Source organism: Typopeltis vanoorti, chromosome 8, assembly GCF_054136105.1.
Source record: "Typopeltis vanoorti isolate ZY-2024b chromosome 8, IOZ_Tvanoo_1.0, whole genome shotgun sequence".
In the NCBI taxonomy this organism is placed as follows: Eukaryota; Metazoa; Arthropoda; class Arachnida; order Uropygi; family Thelyphonidae; genus Typopeltis; species Typopeltis vanoorti.
Genome location: NC_143556.1, coordinates 37,861,926 through 37,885,979, shown reverse-complemented (window position 1 = coordinate 37,885,979; position 24,054 = coordinate 37,861,926). Strand labels below are relative to the sequence as shown.

At 35.6% G+C, this 24,054-nt stretch overlaps 1 protein-coding gene across 1 annotated transcript in view; it reads left to right on the top strand.

Annotated features, from left to right (window-relative positions):
* The window catches only part of LOC150103936 (E3 ubiquitin-protein ligase CCNB1IP1-like), a 164,115-nt gene extending 158,264 nt beyond the window's left edge, over positions 1–5,851 (top strand). Inside the window, exon 9 of the mRNA XM_090397101.1 lies at positions 5,477–5,851. Coding sequence (XP_090253227.1) covers positions 5,477–5,628 — 152 coding nt within the window. The 3' untranslated portion in view covers positions 5,629–5,851. The remainder of the gene's footprint in view (positions 1–5,476) is intronic.
* Positions 5,852–24,054: the final 18,203 nt, after the last annotated feature.

Below are 24,054 nucleotides of genomic sequence, written 5' to 3'. Positions count from 1 at the left end.
CCTTCCATTGTATATATTTATTATACCTGTAATTAAAGTCTCCCATTCAGGATCACCTTCTTTTTACATGCCCAACCAATTTGACTAAACATTTCCTAATCAGTATTCTTTACATTCCCTGGACTGTAACAGAATCCTATCAGATATACTAGCCTGTTAATTTCAACTTCACACCACACAGGTTCAAAATATGTGCATGTATTGTGAACTTCCACACTTTGTGTACACAATTCGGACCCCATGACATACATGCAAAGAAGTCTACATCTTTAACTCCTTCCCCAACCGGCTATGACATCTATAGATGACAAAAAATCTGGATACGATTCTGTAACACCCATTGAATAACATGGATAAGAAGTGCAATTTGGTCTCACTATTTCATCCACCTCGCCAGTAGGGAGAAAAGGCACTAAAGAACAAAGATCTGCAAGTTGCCCAACTGTATCATGCAGACTGCAGACAAGAGTATACAGGCAGGCAGATTACTATGTCTGTAAATGAATGCTAGAGGTATCAGAAACAAAAGGGTAGTGTTTGTTGCCTTGATCAGTATGATGGCACCTCAGATTGTAGGCATTAGTAAGACCTGGTATCAGAATCAGACATACTAACTGATATCGAGTGTAAAGGGTGCAGTATTTTTAGGAAGGAGAGATAGAATAAAAGAGGAGGGGGCATGCTACTCTCGATATCACATAACTTAAATTCAGTTAGTGTTGAGAACTATGATTACAGTACTGTAATCATAGTTCTCATATGTTAAATTCCACTGCCACATATGTTAAAATGTGGCAGTGGATTTGAAGCCATCTGGTATGAGGTGGAGTCTAATAAGGTCAATTACATAGTGGAGTTCTTCTGCAGGAATGGAAAGAATGTATGATTATTCCATTGCACAAGGGTGGTGCAAAGACCAATGTATCCAACTATCGACCAATTAGTATCTCAGGACTGTTGGTGAAGATTTTGGAAAAATTGGTTAGGGCTCTCATTCAGAATGGGTTGACAGTGAATCTTTACTTTGTGATGAGTAACATGGGTTTACTAAGAGAAGGTCAGGTTTTTAGCAACTTGCTCACATTCTATAACAATGTTACCATTGAACTAGACGAGGAATGGATACACCATTCCTCATCTGGATTTTGCTAAGACTTTTGACAGAATACACCATGGTAGACTGTTGCATAAATTGGAGATTATGGGTCTGGATTATAGAATATTAGCATGGATAAGAGGATGGCTGACTAACAGATATCAAATAGTGGTCTATGGGGGAAGCAAGTCTGCAAGATTTAAGGTAGCCAGTGGTGTACCACAAGGATCAGGACTTGGTCCACTGTTATTCAATCTGTACATTAATGATATTGGAAAGGATTTGACAGTCAACATACAGCTATTTGCTGATGCAAAGATAGGAAGGATAATCAGGAATGCTGCTGATATGCAGTACTTGCAGAATGATTTGAATAGGCTGTAATTGTGGACATGGAAAAATGGCTGTCAGTAAATAAATGTAAAGTCATTTATTTATGCATTTTTGCATCATCAGCTATTTGCTGATGATGCAAAAATAGGCAAGGTAATCAATCAGGAATGCTGCTGATATGTAGCACTTGATTTGAGTAGGCTGGTATTGTGGGCATGGGAAATTGGATGTTGGTAAATGTAAAGTCATGCATTTTGGTGATTAGAATCCAATGTCGTATTATATTGGTCAGATTATGCTAGAAGAAACTGATCGAGCTAGGGTCTTGGAGTGTTAGTAGATAGGAAGTTGTGAAGTTCGGGGCCATGTAACAAAGATTGCAGATACAACTCAAAAGATAATTGCAATGCTGAAAAGAAATTTGACATGTAAAGATTAGGATGTCATTTTGCCTCTTTACAAGACCTTGATAAAACCTTACTTGGACTGTTGTTGTGCAGGTCTGGCTCCTGATTTCCATTGCAATTCTGATACAGCCGAGAGAGTGCAAAGAAAAGAGTAAAAAATCATATCAGGATTGTGGGATACTGATTATGAAGACAGATGAGGATTTGTAGACTGCAGACACTAGCAAACAGAAGGAAGAGGGTGGGTGGTATGATTGAGACTTACAAACTTCTGCAAGGGTCATACAGGATTTCAGTTGATGGAATTTTTCATTTTATGGAGAGTCTGAAATGGACAAGAGAGCAATCTTGGAAGCTAAGAATGAATGTTACTAAGGAGGGGTGATGGCCAGAATTTTCTCTTATAGAGTGGTGCATGATTAGAAATGCCTTTGGGTGTTATGTGTGCAAGCAGTGAAAGTCAAGAAATTTAAGTATGGCAGCTATTTTTGTGTAGTATGTGGCATCCCTCAATGAGTCCCTGGAAGTCTCTCTTAATATGTCCTTTCTTCCTTCCATATATTCCCATAGTTAAAAGTGTCCAATAATATTTGCTTAATGCTGATTGAGCTAATCTGCAATTGTGTTACTGCATCTTCCTATTAGCTCTATTTCATTCCAGATAGCTTTAAATACACTTGGGTCACCAGCAGTCCCCATTTTGTTGCTTTCTCTCTATCATTCCTGAAAATGCAATATCCCTTGGTCTATTCATGTAAGGGCATCCTCCACCATCAACCAAATCTAACTAATGTGTATAATTATCAGCTATGTTATGCTATGTAATGTTGACCCCCCCATCCCCAACTGTTCTAGTATTAGTGTAAATGAATCATAATATCCTATTATCCCCATATGTACACATTAATATTTTAATGGCTGGCCAATTCAAATGTGAAACCTGGGGAAATCACATTTAACATTTTTAATCATTCTCAGGAAAACTAGAAAAGTTGTAGGTGAGCATGTGTGGAGACACTCATTTTAAGGATGGCTGCACCACCCTATTTCCCTGATTCTGCACACCACTTCTCTCACTGCACAATACTTTCTTCAGTATACTTAACTCTAAATCTGTTAAAGTGTAGGCAATCAATTCATATAAGTTCTTTTCCCTGCCAAATTCATCATTTATAAACATTTATATTTATAAACTGCACACCGTTGGTTTTATTAGTCTATGGACTACTTCCTGTGAGGACAGATTGACACAAAAATGGATTGATAGGTGGAAAGGAGAGATATATAATAGAGACCTAAGTTACTAAAGTTAAATATAAAAGTTACTAAAAGTGGATTTTATGTGGCTTATGCAGAGGAAATTTTATGACTAGATGAGAGGAGAAAAAGAGATCATCCCTTGAAACTGAGCAAATGTGCTGTAAGCAAGGATGTGAAGTACATTTTTTGCTTCAGAAGACTGGCGATTAACTCAACAACCAATCAAAAAACTTCAAGCATTTGAAAGGAAATGCCTCAGAAAAATTAATAACACCCACTGGATGCAACAAAAGACTAATGATCAAGTAAGAATAGATTTAAACTTCCCAGATAATATAATAGACACAGTCATTAAGCATCAACTGAGATGGTTTGGTCATATTCAGAGAATGGCCCTCATAGACTCCCATATTTAGCTCTGAATGGATATATATGAAGAAAAAGACCTAGAGGCAGACCAAGAAGTACTTGGATAAAGTTGCTGAAAGAACATTCCCATCTACCCAGCTATAGTCATGACTGAGATGGCTAAAGATCAGGATAAGTGGAGAACTTTCTTGTTAGTGGACTCAACTCGTTATCAAGCAGATGAGATGAGAGAGAGAGAAATTACTAAAAGTGGATTTCATGTGGCTTATGCAGAGGAAATTTTATGACTAGATGAGAGAAGAAAAAGAGATCATCCCTTGAAACTGAGCAAATGTGCTGTGAGCAAGAATGTGAACTACATTTTTTGCTTGGAGAGAAGTGAATAGTTGGAATGGATTGCAAGTGTGATCCAATAAAAATAAATACATTTAAAGAAAAATATAGGTGTTCTGCAAATGATGGTTTGAGGTTGGTGAAATATTAATGGACCTCCCTCCAATGATGAGTCTTTGGGCCCCATTAACATGACTGTGTAATAATAATAATACAAATTTAACAGAAATACAATAGTTTAAGGACAGAGCCCTATGACACACCACTAGTCTCATAGTCTACACTCCACCAATTTGTTAATGTATTCCCCCCATTCATGTGTCGTCTCCTATCTACCACAATGAGACTCATAGTTAACTACTGGTATAACAACATGTGGTTAGGACCTTATCTCTTCCACATATTATCATTTGTATTCATGGCTGTAAATCTGTGTTCACAGAATGGATTGCCTGTTCTGAGGGATGAAAAACCCAAGTTTCCGAATGAAAATACCCTCTACCTCCATATGAGACAGGCTAACTCACCTTTAGTTGAAGGAGACCAGATAAAGGTTCCCTAGTTATGGACATGATGAATTGAACCTAGGTTTTTTTCAACCAAAGAGATTCATCTATACCTACTGAGCTACAGAGGCTCCTGTTAATGTGTATGTATGTGTGTGTATATACAGGGTGTTCAGGATAAATTTGACAGTTTCGTAAGGAAAAAGAAAATCTTCTTTGTATCTATTAAATTTAATGAATTGACAAAAAAACATTACAGGCAGAGTTAATTACAATACTATCAACAAGATTTACTCAAAATAACCACCATTAGCATCGATCACAGCTTCAATTCTGCTTCGGAACCTCGAACAAGCTGATGCTACAGTCTCCCTGGGAAGGGCCGCAAAAACTGTTTTAATTTTATCCATTAACTGGGCTTTTGTATTACTGGAAGTGCGATTGGTGTCTTTTTCAACTGCACCCCATACAAAATAATCCATGGGGTTAAGGTCTGGGGAGTTTGGAGGCCAAACATTTGGACTGGTGAAGTCGTAGAAATTTTCAGACAACCATTTTTGACTTTTCCCAGAGGTGTGGCAAGGGGCCGAATCCTGCTGCCATACATACGGCCTACCATTGGCTACCCTTGTTATCCAGGGCTTGACTACAGTTAGCAACTCCACGAACAAAGCCCGAATTCCAATGCCAGGGTTCTTCAACACCTGTTCCTGCAGATTTGCGAGGAATTCTGCTGTACGAACGCAATCAGATCGTCTGCTAGGGATCTTTCTTCTTGCTACATCCTCGTAGTCACCATTGCAAGTCTCTAGTTCATGCCTGATTGTTTTTACTGTATTCAGGGAGCACTGGGCAGCAGTCGTAATATCCTTATTTTGATGGCGGGCACGAATCATCATGATACAAGTTATTCTCTTCCATGATTCAGGTGGGTTCCAGCTATCCATCCTTTCTGACATCTTGTATATGAATGAAGAAGGGTCCAAACTTTTAAATGAAGAGAAGTGTGTGTTAATACATGTAACTTACAGAAAAATATAATTAATTATAAATATGTCAAATTTATCCCGAACACCCTGTATATAATATCCAGAAAATTATTAGAAATAAAATAAAAATTATCTTTAATAAATTCACAAATTAAGATTTTTTTCAACTTTTTTTTAATTTAGATTTTGTGCTAAGACCTACGAGTACACCCAGGCCAGATGTTAACGTAACACCCCTTAATAACCGCTTGACAGAGCTTGATGTTAACATAAATGATGATGGAAGAGAAATTCTTCATCAACAAGGACAAGCATATAAAATAATTAATTATTAGGATATTTTCTTGATCTCTTCTCACATGTTAGAATATTACCTAACTGACAATTGTTGCTTCATTTTTCATTACGTATAATTAAAACCATTGAAAGAGTGTATTTTAGTTAATAGTATAAATATTGATAACTTAAAAGTATTTTAAAGTACCCTTTGTTAATCAGTGAAATGCATTCCATCTCATAATATGTTTAAACGTTTTTTATATATTCTGTTCACGTTAAGTGCATATTTTATAGATGTCATTATTGAAGATCCAAGTGATTGTATTGATTAGTTTTTCTAGAATCAATACCCATGTTCATGGAAAAATGCAGTTATTTTTGTTAAAAGTAAAATAATTTTTTACCTTAATTATTTTGTGATATTTATTTTCATTTATTTACAAATAGCAAAAACAAACACACCTTATAAATTGATTCATCATCATCAAATTCCTGATATGTATACCTCAGGGGTGTACTGCATAATTATTATAGTATTATACTACTACATGAAAAATTTACATCATTATTAACTGCTGATCAACAATTTTCTCCCAAATTAATCTGTTATCTGTCAAGATTATAATATTACGAGAACTTATGTTTCTATCTTTTATGCACTTTTTACTATATCAATCCATTTATATCTTGGTCTTCCTCTGGGTCTTTAAAGATTAGGAAAAAACATTTGTTTTACTAATCTTTTCTCCCCCATTCTGTTGAAGTGACCATACCACCTGAGATTATCTCTACTAAACACATTTCTGAATGCCAACAATGGCAAGTTCTTTCCTAATATCCTCTTTTTTTTTTTTTTATGTGATACTGCCATTAATGCCATCTGTTCACTATGCTTATCTTTCTTAGAACTATCATATCAGAGATCTACAGTCTTTGAACAAGTGTTTTATTTCTAACCCCGCTTCATAAGGTAAAATTGGTTGGAACACTGTTTGTCTGGTATACATCTAATTTAATGTTTTGACTAATTTCTTTCTTATTCCATATAAATTTATTCAGCTGACTTCCTACCATACCAGCTTTACTAATTCTGTTGTCTATTTCTATATTTAATTTAGCATCTTCACTAAAAATTGTTCCTAAAGAAAGAGTTGAAATGTTTCACTTGTTCTATAGATCACCATTCAGGATACAGTTGAGGTTTTCAATGTTTCAGCCTATTTTCATTGTCTTTATCTTTTTATTGCTGATTTTCATATCAAATTTATTAAAACAGTTATTCTATTTAGTCAGGAATCTTGTACCAGATTTATTCAGAAGTATAACATCATCTACATTAAAGTAAAGCACTAAGATTAATATCACCAATTTTGAAATCAGGTTTAATACCACTTTCCTTCATAATGTAATCCATATAGATAAATAAATAACAGTGGAGATAATGTGCACCCATATTGCACACCCGATTTTAATTCAAACCATCTTCAAGTCTAACTGCTTACTTACAGCTTAAATAGAGACTATGTATTGTTTGATATAATGTCTCATTTTGCACCATAAAACTGTAGTCTTTTGAAGAGTTTTCCTCTTGACACCTTGTCATATACCTTTCTCAGATCAACAAAACCTAAATACAAATTCTTGTTATATTACCAAGATTTCTCAACTATTTGTCTTAAAGTGAAAATCTGATCCTGACAACCTCTATTTGGCCTGAATCAAGCTTGTTTTTCACCAAACTTCCCTTCCACAATTTTTCTTGGCCATTTCTCAAGTATACTTGCATAAATCTTACCAGCAACACTCAGTACAAAAATACCTCAGTAATTTTCACTTTGTTTTATTTTCATTTTTATAGATGGGTAATATGAGAGCTTTGCTCTACCAACTGGAATTCGATCCTCTGATCCTGATTAAGCAATGCAGCCACTGCTGTAAAACTTTTATACCTACATATTTCAGCATTTCTGGACAAATTTCATCTACTCCATCTGCCTTTCCACATGTTTTTGATGACTTTTTCTACTTCAAGTATAGATGCATTCCTGCTGGGAGTTTTTTTACTACTATGCTGAAACTGCTTGTTTCATTTAGCAGTCCTTCCAAGTGATTACGCCAGACTTTAGGATATCTTTATCTTCAGTTTTCATGTCACCTTCATCATCTCTGATTTCTTTTACAGTACTTCTTCCTCCATTTGGAAGCTTTTTCAATAGCTTCCAGAATATTTTGCAAACTTCCTGATATTTATTTTCTATGTTCTTACCAAAGTCTTCCTTTTTTTTGCTCACCAATTTTAAACAATGTTTTGCTTTCTTACATTTTTCTCTGTATTCTCTAACAGCACAGTCTAACTTACTTGCCAGGAACTTTCAATATACTTTCTTCCTTTCCTTCACTGCATCTTTAAGTTCCTGAGTCTACCATGGAGTTCTGATTTTTCTATCCTTACAACACCACCCCAAGCCTCTCTGGCTGAATCAATGTTTTTTCAGGATTTGCCACTGAATCTCCAAGGGATTTAGTTCTTATTATCAAACTCTTTTATTTTTTCTTCAATGATATTTGCGTATTTCAGTCTACAGTTCACTTCTGAAAGCTGTTTAACTTTGATTCCTTTTAAAACCTTCTCATCCACTCTTCTTTTCAATATGAAATTCAGTTTTAACCTGCTCCAAACTAAACAGTGATCACTTCCTCTTTCAAATCCTCTGTATACTCTTGTCCTGAACCAGAGGGAAAATCAACTATAACAGTAATTTCTTGCATCTTCTCTCCATGTGAATTTGTGCACATTTTTATGTTGGAACATGGAATGTTACTAATAACTAATCCATGTCCTGAACAGAAATCCAGCAGGCATTTACCATTATTATTATTAGCTTTGCACTTTTCTCCATTTCTTTCCAAAACATTTCTATGTTTGGTAATCATTTCCAACTCTGCTATTTAGGTCTCCAATAAGGACCAACTTTTTCAATGAGATTATTTTGAGGCCTTCTCTAATGCCACAAAAATTCCCACCATTTCTTACTTGGTAGACCCTACAAGTGGGATCATAAGCACAAATAAGTCTCATTGTCCAGTTTCCTATTCTGATATTTGCCCACATTACTCTACTTGATACTGCCTGCCATTCAAGAAGATTATTCTCATATTTAATGTTGAATACTATAGCTACTGGCTCTTTTCCCTAATTGTTATTGCTCTGAATATAACATTTTGTATTTTTTGCTTAGAAAGATTTCACCTGTTTTTGTCTTTGTTTCAGTCACTCCTATTATGTTGATCTGGTACTTATCCAATTTTTCGGCTAGTTTCATTTCTTTCCCACTGATGCTTCTTAATCTGATAGTATCAATCTTGAACACTGTTGATGTTGAGTTGGGATGTGTTCTGGGATTTGTTCCAGTAGCTGACTTTTCACTATTCAACCCTGGTATCCTGACAAGTCGTGGTGTACTATCATTTTACATTGTAGTTTAAGCCAATAAGAATACAATTTGATCAGCTAAATCCCAAATTGCCAGCCCATCCTCATTTGTTCAGTATCGAGGTAGATACCTAACAGGGTGCACCATGAGGTGAGGACTAGACATTAAGTCAGAAGCCCCAGTTGTTCTCAGCAATTCTTAGAAATCTATGTGAAGGTCTCCTTCCAGTTATACAGCTTTGACCCTTAAGCACTGCGAATTTATTTTTATATTATATATATATATATATATATATATGAAACGTACTATTAACTCGGGGTTGGGATATGTTCATTTTTCTAAATTAACTGACTTAAACCCGAGAATTATAACACAATGACATTTATTTGAAAAAAACGCAACATGTTTCATCAAGAATGACTTCTTCAGGCGATAAGAACATAGAAAAGATAATAATAAGATTTCTCGACCACTTAAACAACCGCCATCAAGATATAAAATTGACTATGGAGATTGAAGAAAATAGTTCCATCTGCTTCCTAGATGTTAAACTCACCAAGACGCCTGAATCAATTAAAGTTTCTATTTTTAGAAAGCCAACACACACAGACAGATATTTGCATGCGTCCTCCCATCACCATCCAGCGCAAAAGTTGGGTATTATATCAACTCTAGCGAATCGTGCAAGATCTGTACTGTCAGATGAAGAACTGAAAAATGAAAATGGACTGAAAATCTTAAATGGACATTTAAAAACAATGGCTACTCTCTAAAAAGTATTAACAACCAATTATCCCGGCATCAACGTAACAACGTAGAGACACAGGACGACTCCAAAGGTCATATCGTCTTGCCATATATCAGCACACTATCCAAAAAGCTGAGCAGAATTCTAAAGAAGTTTAACATAAAAACGTGCTTCTCGACTCTGCCAAAAATAATATCACGCTTCAACAACTATAAACAACCTCACAACCTTCTACAATTCCCAGGTGTATACAAGGTCACTTGTGAATGCGGAAAGCCTTACTATGGGCAGACAGAGAAATCTATCTTACTACGTCTAGAAGAACATCAGAGAGATATTGCTTATAAGAGAACCAGAGCAACTGCTCTGTCGGGCCATGTCCTGCTTTCAATAAACACGAACAACGAAGGCCACCAACATGAAATAAATTGGACATTGACTTCAAACCTACACATCTGTCATGATGAAATAGAGCGCCGCATTGTCGAGTCAAGGGAAATCACCTTAGACCCTTTGCATTTGAATAATAATCTTAGCTATAATTTGGCTGACTCTTTCAACTCTATTATTAGATACTGGAGATCGCGTGATTCCACACATGCACAGGTGCACAACAATAGAACATTAACTCGGACTGTAGTTCAAGCTCATGATAACTGTAATTTACAGTCGAATATTATGGCTTTGTAACTGTATAGCTTTGGAGTGTGTCAATGTTAATTTAAGTGTCTTTTATTATCTTTTCTATGTTCTTATCGCCTGAAGAAGTCATTCTTGACGAAACATGTTGCGTTTTTTTCAAATAAATGTCATTGTGTTATAATTCTCGGGTTTAAGTCAGTTAATTTAGAAAAATGAATATATATACACACACACACACACACACACACTAGCGGGCTACCCCCGGCAGCCAACCACCCGTGTTCCACACTGGTAGGCCGGTTCTCCTTGAATTCTGATGACTCAATTTTTGAAGACTCAAAAGGGGAGGGTTCTTAAAACAGACCCCTGAGGCACTCCACTAGTGACTTTCCTTTTCCTGGATATCGCTTCCCCATACACAACTTGATACCTATCAGATAGCTAGTTTCCAATCCAATGCATTAATCTAATATCCAACCCCATCTGCTCTAGTTTGACTGTCAACTTATCATGAGTTAATCAAAAGCCTTTGCAAAATCCAAGTATATTACTGTGTATCCTTCTCCTCTCTCCAAGGAAACAGTCACTTTATTGTAATAAGTAGATTACTAAAACATGACATCCCTTTAGCAAATCCATGCTGTCCATCCAAGATAATACCATTGTTGTCAACCCAATTCTGGATCCTAGTTCTCACAAGCTTCTCCAGCAACTTAACCACAACCCAAAACACAGATAGGCCAATAGTTTGAGGCTCGAGTTCGATCACTTCTTTTATGAAGTGGCACAATCTTCTCCTCCTTCCACTTTTAGGAACTAGACCCAATGTAAGACTTATAAAAAAAATATGTCAAGGCCAGCATCAACTCCCTGGCACATTCTTTGAGAATACGTGGTGATATATTATCAAGTCCCATATTAACATCTAGTTTACTCAACTCCTCATACACCTCTTGCTCACTTACAGTCAGTCTCTCTTCTCCATCATCAACTGCTCTCCATGAAGTCACATTCACAAGACTGAAAGACCTTTATGAACTGCTCATTAAGTATCTCCACCACACCTTCTGCAACAGCTGTCTTTACACCATTTTCTCCAATCAATGTCATCTTTCCATAATCATTCTTTCTTTTGCTGGCTACATATCAAAAGAACTCCTTAGGATTATTTTTGGCTTCATTAGCTAACTGCTGTTCATACCTCTCTTTAGCTACCCTGACCAACCAACCAAGTCACCCTCCTTGCCTGGTCTTTGTAGACCTCATGGAATTGGTTATTTCCACTTCTCTTATGCTGCCTCCACAATGCCCTTTTTCTCTGTATCGCATGCTTAATCTCTTTATTCATTCATCTCACACCTCCCTTATTTAACCTTTTCACCCTTTAAATACATTTAGACATTACATCTACTAGATAGTTTTTGAAAATTCCCCAAGCTGCATTGATCTCTTTTCCAGCTAGCTCCTCATTCCATGCTACACCTGCAAGCCGTCTCCTGAGCTCTTCATAATCACCCCTCCTTGTAGTTCCACATATACCCTTTTCTCACAGAAGTCCTCACACTGTTGGCAACCACCCAGGTAATCACCTGATGGTCACTCTCACCATTTGGTGGATGATTTGACGCCTCATTTATAATTACATCCTCTGATGAGATGACCAAATCCAAGAGTCTCAATCCTCGTGTGCCCTCTGTTACATACTATCTAAGGTAGTTATCCCTCAAAAACTCAAGAAACTCATTTTCTTTACTTCCAGTTGCTATCTCATCATTCCTGTCTATATTGCCATAATTAAAATTGCCCATAATGATCACTCTTTTCTTATTTGCTTGGCTAATTTGATCATACATTACATTATCACCATCATCCAACCAAGTATTTGATGCCATTCACCTCTATCTCACACCATACTGCCTCATAGCCACTGGCACTATTTCCCTCTTGCATCTCTACTTTGTATGAACATAACTCTTTCTCTATCATCAATAGCACTCCCCCTTTTTTTTACCCCTTCTATCCTCACAAAACACATCATACCCTTCCATCTCTATTCCTGTCAGGATGTCGTCCTCTTCCAACCATGTCTCACTTATTCCAACAATCTTTGGGTGAACAGATGCAATTAGTGCAACCATTTCATTTGCCTTGTTTCTTATACTTCTAGCATTTGTATACAACACAACTCATTTCTGGATCTACAGCTAGTTCCACTGATACCACTCATTCGATGTGATCTCTCTCCATGCTCGACTGGGGCCATTTCCCTTTCTGCTTATTCATTTTAAAACCCTCTTCAATTCCAACTGTTTCCTCTTGATTCCAGGTCATCCCATTACTTTCCTGTCCAAACTTGCTCTCACATCCTTTTGGAGCATCCACCTTTCTCACGCTGTGTACCCCCTGTCCACCCTGAGTCTCCCCGTTTCCCTGTTCGTCTTGCACGCCCATTCTCTCATTTTCTATACTCATGCCACTCACTTCCCTATTCATAACCACCTCTTCAATCTCTCCCACTCTTCCACATCATTTCCCACTTGATCTGATTTATTCTCTCTACCTTCCAGCAGTAGTCTCTCCAAGTGACTCACACCATAACCACTCAAATGCAGTCCATCACTCCCATACAGTTCACTTCGTCCTTCAAACTCATTCATGAGAGATGATTGTGCCTGAGTCAGAAGGATAAATCAGGTAGGAGTTAAATGGATGATTATGGGGGATAATAAATTTAGTTTAATCCTTTATCCAAGTGTAAGCAAACAAAGTTTACACCTGAAATATCTTCAGGACTGAGGCAACTCATAGTAAAGGTGGACTAAGCTCTCATCACTTGTCTTAATATCTCCCATTATGCAAAGCAGACATGTATAATGCTCTGCAGTGTGATACATAGTATGACCATTTCTGTGTTTGGCTCCCACTGACGAGACCTCAATAAAAATCTAAACCGGTCTGGGTAGTGGCTCTTCCCTTAATGCATAGCATTATACATATCCACAAGGAGATGTGTTTTGCATTATGGGAGATACTAAGACAAGTGATGAGAGCTTGGTCCACCTTTACCACAAGTTGCCTCAGTCCTGAAGATACTTCAGGTGCAAACTTTGTTTGCTTAAACTTGGATAAAGGATTAAGCTAAATTTATTATATTATAGTTTAACCAATGGAAAAAATTTCCAAAATATTATGGGGGATTTTAACATTAGTGGTATGGTCATAGAGAGGGAAGGTGGAATTTACACAGCTACTAATACTTGAGACACCATGCAATGGCCAGAACATGAGAACTTAACAGTAAAGAATCCAGCTACGCTGCCTTTGTTTGGGGAAAGTGATCACCAGTCTTGACATGGGAGAATGCCAGCCAAATAGAATTTCTATTAAGAAGAAATATATGTGGAATTACAAAGCAGGTGATTATGATAAGCTGAGAAGTCAGCTTTCAGCAGTGCCATGGCATAAGAATATGGAGGTGAGAGATGATAGTGCCAGAGTCAGAAGGATACATTAGGTAGGAGTTAAATGGATGAATACCATCATTAAACAGGAGTTGCAGACAAATAAAAAAGTTGTGGCACAAGTATAAAGAAAAAAGTGATCAGCATGCGAATGAGCAGTACAAGCATGGGTAAGAAAGGTTGCATGCATGGTAAGAAAAGACAAATCTAATTGTGAGAGAAAGCTAGCTGTTGAGGCTAACTCACAATCCATCGGTTTGCCAGCTTGGCCAATTATTATACAGATCTGAAGACTCATTACGAGAGCCCCATTATTCACACTATACTCTCCTTAAACTCATTCACTGATGAAGCAATCACAAACTCTGGCAAACCACTCACCATCCTCCAAGCAAAAAATCCAGTCCTAAATACCCTTTCTAATCACATACTTCCATGGGTGATCCTTCATATCTCCCTTCCTGCTATGTACTGAAAAGTCCTCAGTGTCAATCTAACAAAAACCCCTTGAATAAGCGCCTCCGTAGCGTAATTGGAAGAACGACGGTACATTGCGCCCTTTGATTGGAATAGGCCTAAGTTCGATTCTCGTCGCGACGGGAGGAATCTTTATCTGGACGATTTCAATCGAAGGTGAGTTAGCCGATCTTGTACGGAGATAGCAGGGTTTTTTCTCCCGCATACAGACAAATCGGCCCTTCAGACAAAAAATACTGGTGGAGTTGGGCAGTAGATGGCGTTGATTTGTAGTAGAGGTTCGGTGTAGTGGTTGAAATTGTAGGTGTCCTCCCGCGATGAGTCTTCGGACTCCTTGGAGGTATCAGGAATAACTCATTCTTTTATCATGTCTCCTTTTTTTGCTATTAGCTAGTTTTTGAAGCCCACAGACCTGTCACTCACTTCTCAATCCTCTCCACCACTTCATCCCCATAGAATTTCAGGTCTGTGCACAATAATCCAGATGTGGCTTTATTATTCCCCTTTATAAACCTTTAATATAGTATTTTTGTCTGTATTAAATAAATTTTAATTCAAAACAACTTAAACTTGATTGGCCAAACTGGCAGTTTTGGTTTCAATCAATGGGCTGCAAGTTAAAATTGCACCATGGACAGAGATTTTTGCAAATATAAGTAAGGGTGATAGATGAATTTCACTGCAAGGTGAGACATTATGAAGCTTACCTATACGCTTCAGATAGCTGGACAATGTATTATTCCACAACCATATGCACATTGTGGTACCTAATATCCTATCCTATCCATCTCACTAGTCTTATTCATCACTACCTACCTCTTAAGAGTAGAACTAATTTACCATGCAACAGCCTATTAGCCTTTGTGAAATTCAAGAATATCACTGTATATGAGTCTCATTATACATGGTACTTTATCACAAAATTCAATCACTAAAACAAAACCTACCTTTTGCAAACTCATGCTACCCTTCAGATAATCTTGATCCTACGTATCCAATCTTGTATTCCAGTCCTAACCAACATCTTAAATATTTTATCCACAACTGACCAATAACTTAAAACCTCTTTGCACCATGTTTATGGTGAAGTACTATTTTGTGTTCCTTTCAATTGTTTAGGGTCTTCTTATTACTATCCTGTCATAAAACAGGGTTAACAGCACAGCACCATAGTTTAATTCACTTTGGTTCTAATCAGTATGAAATACTCTCAAGGCACACTTAATTCTGTCATTAGTTTATCAACTAATGACATCTTTCCACAACTAACAGTGAATGATAGTGTTATGAAGTTGAGAGAGAGAGAAAAGGGTAGCATGAATTGATTAGTGGCAAAAAGTAAGTACTTAAAAGTACCAGTCATATTACAGTTAGTAACAAGCAACTTTTTTCTTTATTCCTTCACAACACTTTGAGCATTAGGCAACACGTCAACATTACAAGTGATAACTAATAATTAAGGAATTGACAGCATACACTAGAAATATAAATTAAAAACAAATTTAATAAATACTTTCCGATATTTCGGCAACATCACGTTGCCACCTTCTTGGGAACTTAAAATAAAGAACAGGTGCACGCAAGTGCTACATAACAGTAAATAAGAAACGAAGCGAGGAAGCTACCGTTTTCCTAAAGTCCTGATGGTGCCCCCTGGCAGGCTATATTGATAGTTATTGGGGCTGAAGTTCTTCTGACATATGTTTCCCAAATTTGGGGCAGTCTTATGCACCCAAATTTGTTGAGGTTTAGCATGTTCCTTAGGGCTGAGGCCGATTCCATGAATAGTCTTTCATATTTGAACTTGCTGCGGTGTATTACTGTGGCGGGTATCCAGAGCATGGGCTGCAAGCCCAGTGGCTGTACTGGTGAAATCAGATGTAGTCCTTGTGTTCTGAGATTCTGATATTTGTTGCTGTCCTGCCTGTTTGGCCAAAGTAGGACCTAGGATCAAGTTCACCCTAGAAAAAGAGAAAAACAATAGCCTCCCCTTCCTAGACACACTAGTCACCTGCCAACCTGATGGAACCTATATTTTCTCAGTTTATAGAAACCCACCCATACAGGCAGATACATTCACTAACAATTCCCCCCCCCCCCCCCCCCCCGACCTCACAACAATATGGAGTTATTAAGACACTATTCAACAGGGCAAAACTTATCTGTTCAAATGATCAAGCCCTAACCACTGAACTAAATCACATCCTTCACTTTCTCAGCCAATGGCTACCCCCTCAAAAAAATCCAAAAAATACTTAAACCAGTTATCCACAACCCACCTCCTTCACAAAAAAGATTACTCTACATCCATCACCATCCCCTACATCTGAGGCACCTCGGAAAAAATCAACAAAATCCTAAAAAAACATGACTTAACCACCTGTTACAGACCATATAGAAAATTGGCATCCCTTATCCGCTCCACTAAAGACCAACCACTTCCCCTAGACCTACCTGGTGTACACCAGGTCCTTGCAGCTGTAAATTATCCTACTTTGGCCAAACAGGCAGGACAGCAAATATCAGAATCTCAAAACACAAGGACTACATCCGATTTCACCAGTACAGCCACTCTGGGCTTGCAGACCATACTCTGGATACCCGCCAGAATAAGGTGGAAGAAAGAGCCACACATAGCAAGTTCAAATATGAAAGGCTATTCATGGAATCAGCCCTCAGCCCTTAAGAACATGCCAAACCTCAACAAATTTGGGTGCATAAGACTGCCCCAAATTTGGGAAACATATATCAGAAGAACTTCAGCCCAAAGGCCAATAACTATCAATATAGCCCAGCAGGGGGCACCATCAGGACTTTAGGAAAACGGTAGCTTCCTCGCTTCGTTTCTCATTTGCTGTTATGTAGCACTTGCATGCACCTGTTCTTCATTTTAAGTTCCCAAGAAGATGGCAACGTGACGTTGCCAAAATATCGGAAAGTATTTATTAAATTTGTTTTTAATTTATATTTCAAGTGTACGCTGTCAATTCCTTAATTATTAGTTAACATGTTTAACCAGCGTATAAGCCTTTCAACAACGTTACAAGTGATGAAATGTTTTATCTATTATAAACACTGTCTGATGTTTAAAGAGCAAGGGGTTATGCAGATATATGTATATCTGAGGACACTATTTCCATGCCCATGGATACCTGCATCATGAGACAGAAATAGTCATAACTACTCAATTATACCTGAATTAGATGTTGAAAAACTTACGGTGAGTCATACTTTCCACAATGCCTTCCACCTACTACTTACCATAAATATTCTTCAGTTATCTACACTAGAAACAAGCTTATCTAAAATTCCTTTCCAATATAATAGATAATAAAGAGAGTAAATGGTCTATTTATGCATAAATTTAGTGAGAGTAATAGTGTATTTTCATATTCAAAAATGTAATATTAAAGATTTGTTTATGCAATATATACAATTAAAGGCATAAGAACATTTTAATGAACATAATCACTGTATACAAATAAGAGCTTTATAAATATTTAACAAATGAGGTACAATATTACAGTCCTCAGAAAGATAATCATTTATAAGCCAGGTTTTTAAAAAACTTACAAATATGGAGCAGTGTTTTGTATTAGAAAATAGCCTTTATAGTCTGACTTTTTAATTCACTGCATAGCATTTATGAGGTGAGAAATGTTCTAAAAATTATTCATCCATTTTTACTTATGCTTTTCATATTATGTGCAAAAATTTTTACATATGTGAAAAGTATCAAATATAACAAAAATAATCTCTAAAACACAGAAGCTGCCATCAGAATCCCATTATAATGAACTTACCGTCTTTTGCAAATTGCAATTAAGGCAAAATTTCATTTATGAATAGTATCGGTATGATCTGCAAATGTAAGTTATAGATGTATAAAAATATGCCTGCTATAATTTATATATACAAAAAAACAAAACTACAATTTATATCTACAACAACAAAAGAAAAATGTTCTTTGGCACTCTTGCTCAACTGACTAAGTTCAATCACAAATGACATGCATATTTAGGAATTAGAGTAAAATACTATTCTGTTAATCACTAAATTTTCTTTGGAATGAGTCATGAGTCGGTACACTTCAAACAACTCTCAAAGTATAAAAAAAAAAAAACATTGAGGGTGTCTCTTGTTTTTATCCTTAGACTTCATGATTGTAGTTTATATTCTATCAATCCAAACAGTGGTTTGCATACAAATTGCAATGGTGAACTTTTTAGATATGTACTCAAGTTCATTTTATCATTTCCTTTACTAAATTCGTAAACCTTGGTTACTGTACATTTGTGTAATATTTGTATAACAATTTGTGAATAGTATGATCTAACACCATCTCATCTGGTACTGCAGAGTATACTATATAATTCGTGTCAGACACAGCGAATTTTAACTTGTGTATTCCTAGGTATTCCTAGACAATTGCAAAAATATTTTCCAAGTAGGAATGCAAGAACAGTTCACTAATAAGTCAGTTTTTATAATTTAAATTTCAGTCATTTCTTTCAGTTATTTATAAAAATCTTTACATTAAGTTTGTTAATGTTACAAAAACAGTAACAATATATTTAATAACTAAAAAAGAAAGAGAAAGAATAAAAGTATAACTTAATTATGGAATAAAAGATCAGAAATACAGCATACAAGATTACACTGGATCCTTATTCCTTAAATGTTGTTTGCTAGACTTCCTGCTTGTATTTTCTCTTTACTTTGAACAGACTGCAGTTATATAAAAAGAAACATCAATAACCATTCATCACACCGAACAAATTATGGCTTCTGTCCAACCTAGCCATACAGCCTACTTGAATAAGAAATACAAGTACTAAGAGCAGCTTTCAAATGGAAATATTATTTAAAGAGAAGCATGGATCTACTGGCCAAATTAAAATAGAAATAACTGTCTAAAATTATCTCACTTCTGCAAAGAACCTCTATGTTCCTTGTTTTAATGTTATCTCATAGTACTACGGAATTGAAAACTGCCTCAGGATTGAGTTTTTTTTTTTTTTTTTTCAGGAAGCAGTTTTGCACAACTGAGAACACAAAAACTGTATGTATGCATGCCATTTAGTTACTCTCATGGTGACAAAAGTCGCATCTTTTTTACAAACTGATTCTTGTGGTGAATCACACGAATAGGTAAGTTCTGTGGTATTGGCCATCACACCATTAATGAATTTTATTCCTTCATTACTATGAACTCAGAAATGTTCTTGAGCTAAAGTTTAATATATTGAGTGTACAAATTACAAAAAAAAATTTACTGTTCCTATTGTAGTGCAAAAGTATTAACTCAGTTCTTTGAGGTACTGAGTTTTGCATGTCTTATTCAACATTGTAATTGTAAAAAACGTATTCAGCAATCTTTCCCCCTGAATTAGCAGTACAGTTAATTAATCTGAGTTTCTCTGAACTAACTAATGAACCAATTTTTTAATGGTAGATAAATAACAGTTCATTTATATTTATGATTTCTGCTTGAATTAATAGAATGAAATATTAAGTAATCCACATCTACAGTCATTTGGATAGTATAATGTGCTATTTACTGACACTAGGACTGCATTTCCTTAAGTTGCACGTAATCAATTATATGAGTTTGGGGATTTTATAAAGTACAAGGTGGTTAACTAACAAACAGTGAAGTTTAAATGACTGAAAAACATTTGTACAATAAATTTTAGTGATCTGGCAATTGCAGAAACAGTTCACAAGATGAAAGATATCATACAGATGAGATATGTCCTTAACATTTTTTGCCACTAAATGAGTACATGATTCATGAATTGCAAATACACACACATATATATATATAGAGAGAGAGAGTAAATTACCAGCATTTCTGAGATGCATCAAAGTTATTTTAATTCTGATTAAGTAGGGTCCACTGAGGAAACTAGAGATTTCAATCTGCCTTCTAGCATAACAAACTGATACAAAAAGCATATATGTGCCACTATTAATATATATATATATATATATAATTAAAGGTACCAAGAAATTATTTAGTTGGTTTAATACTTTATCTAAGTGTAAGCAAACAAAGTTTGCACCTGAAGTATTTTCAGGAGTGGGCAACTCATAAAGAAGCTAATGACTTCACATCACTTCTTGCCTTAATATCCCATAATGCAAAGCACACATCCTTATGGGAATGTATAATGCTATGCATTATAGAAAGGGTCACTACCCAGACTGGTTTTAACCTTTATTGAGGTCTCATCAATGGGAGCCAGACCCAGAGGTGATACTAAAGTTGAAGAGTAATGCCGAAGTCATATCTTGGTTTATATTAAACTAAAGTTTTACTCTAACACTGTAGTTGTTTCCATAATTTTCATGATGTACTCTGGATTAGAGATAGTTGTTGGAAGTTTTTCCCACTTAGTTATACTATAAATTAAAGATACCAAGAAATTATATACTTGGTTTAGTACTTTATCCTAATGTAAGCAAACAAAGTTTGCACCTGAAGTATAATAATTTATAATATAGGCAAGTGGAAAAACTTCCAACAAGTTAGCATTTATTGCTCAGTCCTTTAAAGATGTTTCTTTTAATTTCTCTTTGTGACTTTAATATTCTCATCACAAAAATGAATACTCAGTACAAGCTAGAGTTAGTTCTGACATTTAAAACATTTCAAGATGTAGAGCTTTAGTTACATAGTATGCATTTCATTTTACCCAGCAACTACAGCATGATTCAGTAAAGTGAAAGTTTCTTTTACTCAGTTCAGCAGCTGTATAAAGCAAAATTAAAAAATTCTGTGATTATTAAAATTACAGAAGAGTGGTGCTCAGCCACTAGTAATTTTTGTTACAGCTTAGAACTAGTTTGTTCTTATTATATCTAATGCCAAGTAACTGAATGACAATGTTTATTTCCTTTTTTTTTTTTTTCGGAATAAATTTAATGATTATACATTTTTGCTCTGCTTTTAAAAAATATTTCTCTGGCGAATAGTGATGGAACAAGTAACTTTGGCAACATTCATTATGAGCAGGCTGCACATATGCTGATAAAAATGATATACTATTTAATATTTCTATTAGAAGAAAAAAGGATTGCTATTAGACAACTTTTCTATTAATATGTCTAACATGCTTGGTAGCATATTGTTTCTCTTTAGTTCTAAACGTATTTTTCTGTTGATGTTATTAGGATACGTAAAAACTGATGAAGTTCTTTTTAAAATATAAGACTTATTATTTAAGACTTATTATTGTTTATGTGACCATAGGTTTTTTTAATTACTATCTATATGTTTATATAATAATGCCTACCAGTTTCGCTAGCAAATGTCTAGCTTTTTCAAAGCTTGAACGGTAAACACAAAAATGATAAATGCACAAAGTATAAAGAATACAAAACCGTTAGTAACTATAAGGTAGCTAAGTTGATACGTTTGCATGACAATGCAATGTCAGCATGTATTGTGAATCTTTAGTCCATGTCCTGAACACGCGTTATGTGATTGTTGGCGTACAGTAGTTCCGTTAAACTGAGTGAATTGATTAAATTGATTAAATTTTTCCAAGTCTCATTCAATATGGCACCTTGATTTCTGTTTAGGTTGCTGCCTGTTTGTAGGACTACTGTTGCTTCTTTGAATAATCGGTGTCTGAAATCATCGTCTATGTAGGGCATAGAACTATTTTCCCAGCCTATAGAATGGTTAGAAGTTGAAAAGTGATGCGCTAAACCAGAGGTGATCGTCCTGTTATGAATGACATCTCCAACATGTTCTTTCTGTCTGATTTTGAGGCTTCTTGAAGTTTGTCCAATGTAGGAGAGGCCACATGTACATGTAATATTATACACACCTGGATATTTGTAAAATGGAACACTATCCTTAGGAGATCTTAACACCTATCTAATGCTAATGGTTGGCTTAAATACAACTCTGACATTATGAGCTTTTAACAATCTCGCTATATTGGTGGAAACCAAACCCATAAAGGGGATGACAACCGTTGAAATCTGCTGGGAGACTGTTTCTTGTTGTCGGTGGTTATCTTTATACAGGAATTTGTTGATAATGTTTAGAGAATATCCATTTTGAGATAGTGTTGTAACAATTTGAGACAGTTCCGTCTGAACCTCGTCTTCGTCTGAGACAAATTTGCAGACTCTATTTCCCAATATGTGGATGATGCTATGTTTATGTGACCTATGATGGTCTGAAGAATAATGTAGATATCGTCCAGTATCTGTAGGCTTTTTGTAGTTACGAGAAGTTCTTTTTAGTCATGCTGCAAAAATATGTGATCACAGTGTGTATATGACAATAACAATGTGCTTGCAATGACTGATGAACTACCTGAGATAATTTAGTCAGGATATCATAGATAGTTGAGAATGTTTATTCACCAGTGTGTAGGAGAATTGCAGAATCTGTTTAAGCACTGCGCATACATTGGTATAGGTATAATAAAATGGTGAAGTGGTAAAAATATACAAAAAAAACATTTGATATAAATACTCCCTGCTCACACACACACTTATTCAGCCTGTTGGGGATGTGCTGTTGTTACAAACACTTGATTCATAATGTTTTTTAATAATGGAAAATTACCGATAAGAGGATAGGCCAGGCATTATTTCATCTCTAGAAAGTGCTCAGGCATACTGCAAAGTAACCAACTAATCACAACACAGTAACTAAAATAGATATATACTATAGGTACAAATCAACTTATTTCATACCGAATGATGATATAGTGCAAAAAAAGATGGAAAGCTTAAAGAGTTCAGAAAGAATTATTGCAGTTTATTTCCCCAGAAGATATAATTTTTTTATACTGATTCTAAAAATGTAACCTAAATGTTTTTCAACTGTTTTATTAGTTGCTACCAGGTCATACATCACTATTCCTGTCCATCACCAATGTTTTGGAACCATTCTGGATTAAGAAAATCCATTAATGCCTGTGCAGTCCCAACAATGTTATTTTATTGAGTTTTTATGATGATTTTGAACATTTTTACTCTCAACAATTTATAATAGAACTGAAAGCTTTTTTTTTTTTTTTTAATTGTTATATAATTTACATAAGTTACACAATTTAGTGATTTAAGATACTAAGTTTAAGAACTGGAAATTATCATGTAATAAATGTTCAGAATGTGCGAGTTTTTTTCCCTCATGTCTCACAGAAGAATAAGCACACAAGTTTGTGTGTGTGTTACAACTATAGCCCATTTTAATCGATTATCGTTTTAAAATTTATTTTAGTTACATTTTTACATCATTCAGGAACTGTGCTTTAGAAGCTAAGCATAAATTTTCAAGCCATTTAAGATTCCTAATAAGTGAGAAAGTGAGAGTACGCTGGGCAATGAAATTCACCCCCCCCCCCCAGTCAGCAGATGCCCCAAGAGAGTACAGGCAGGGAGGGGGGGATGTAAGAGCTAAGTTATGTTTGTATGTAAAAGTAACTAAGTAATCATGGGAAAACTTTGGTAAGAATATGAAATACAAATATTCTGGGATGAACAAAGTGCAAAAAAATAAATAAATAAACAAGTTTAATAGTTTCAATAATTTGTCATCACACACACATTTTCTGGAATAAAATATGAAAATCTAATAACATACAAAAACAAACACACACAAAGTGAAGATGTCAGACTAGAAGCCTAGTCATTAAGGAGGTATCCTCTATGGCAGTTGTCAGCTAGAATTGGCTGTTAGGTGCAAGGTTT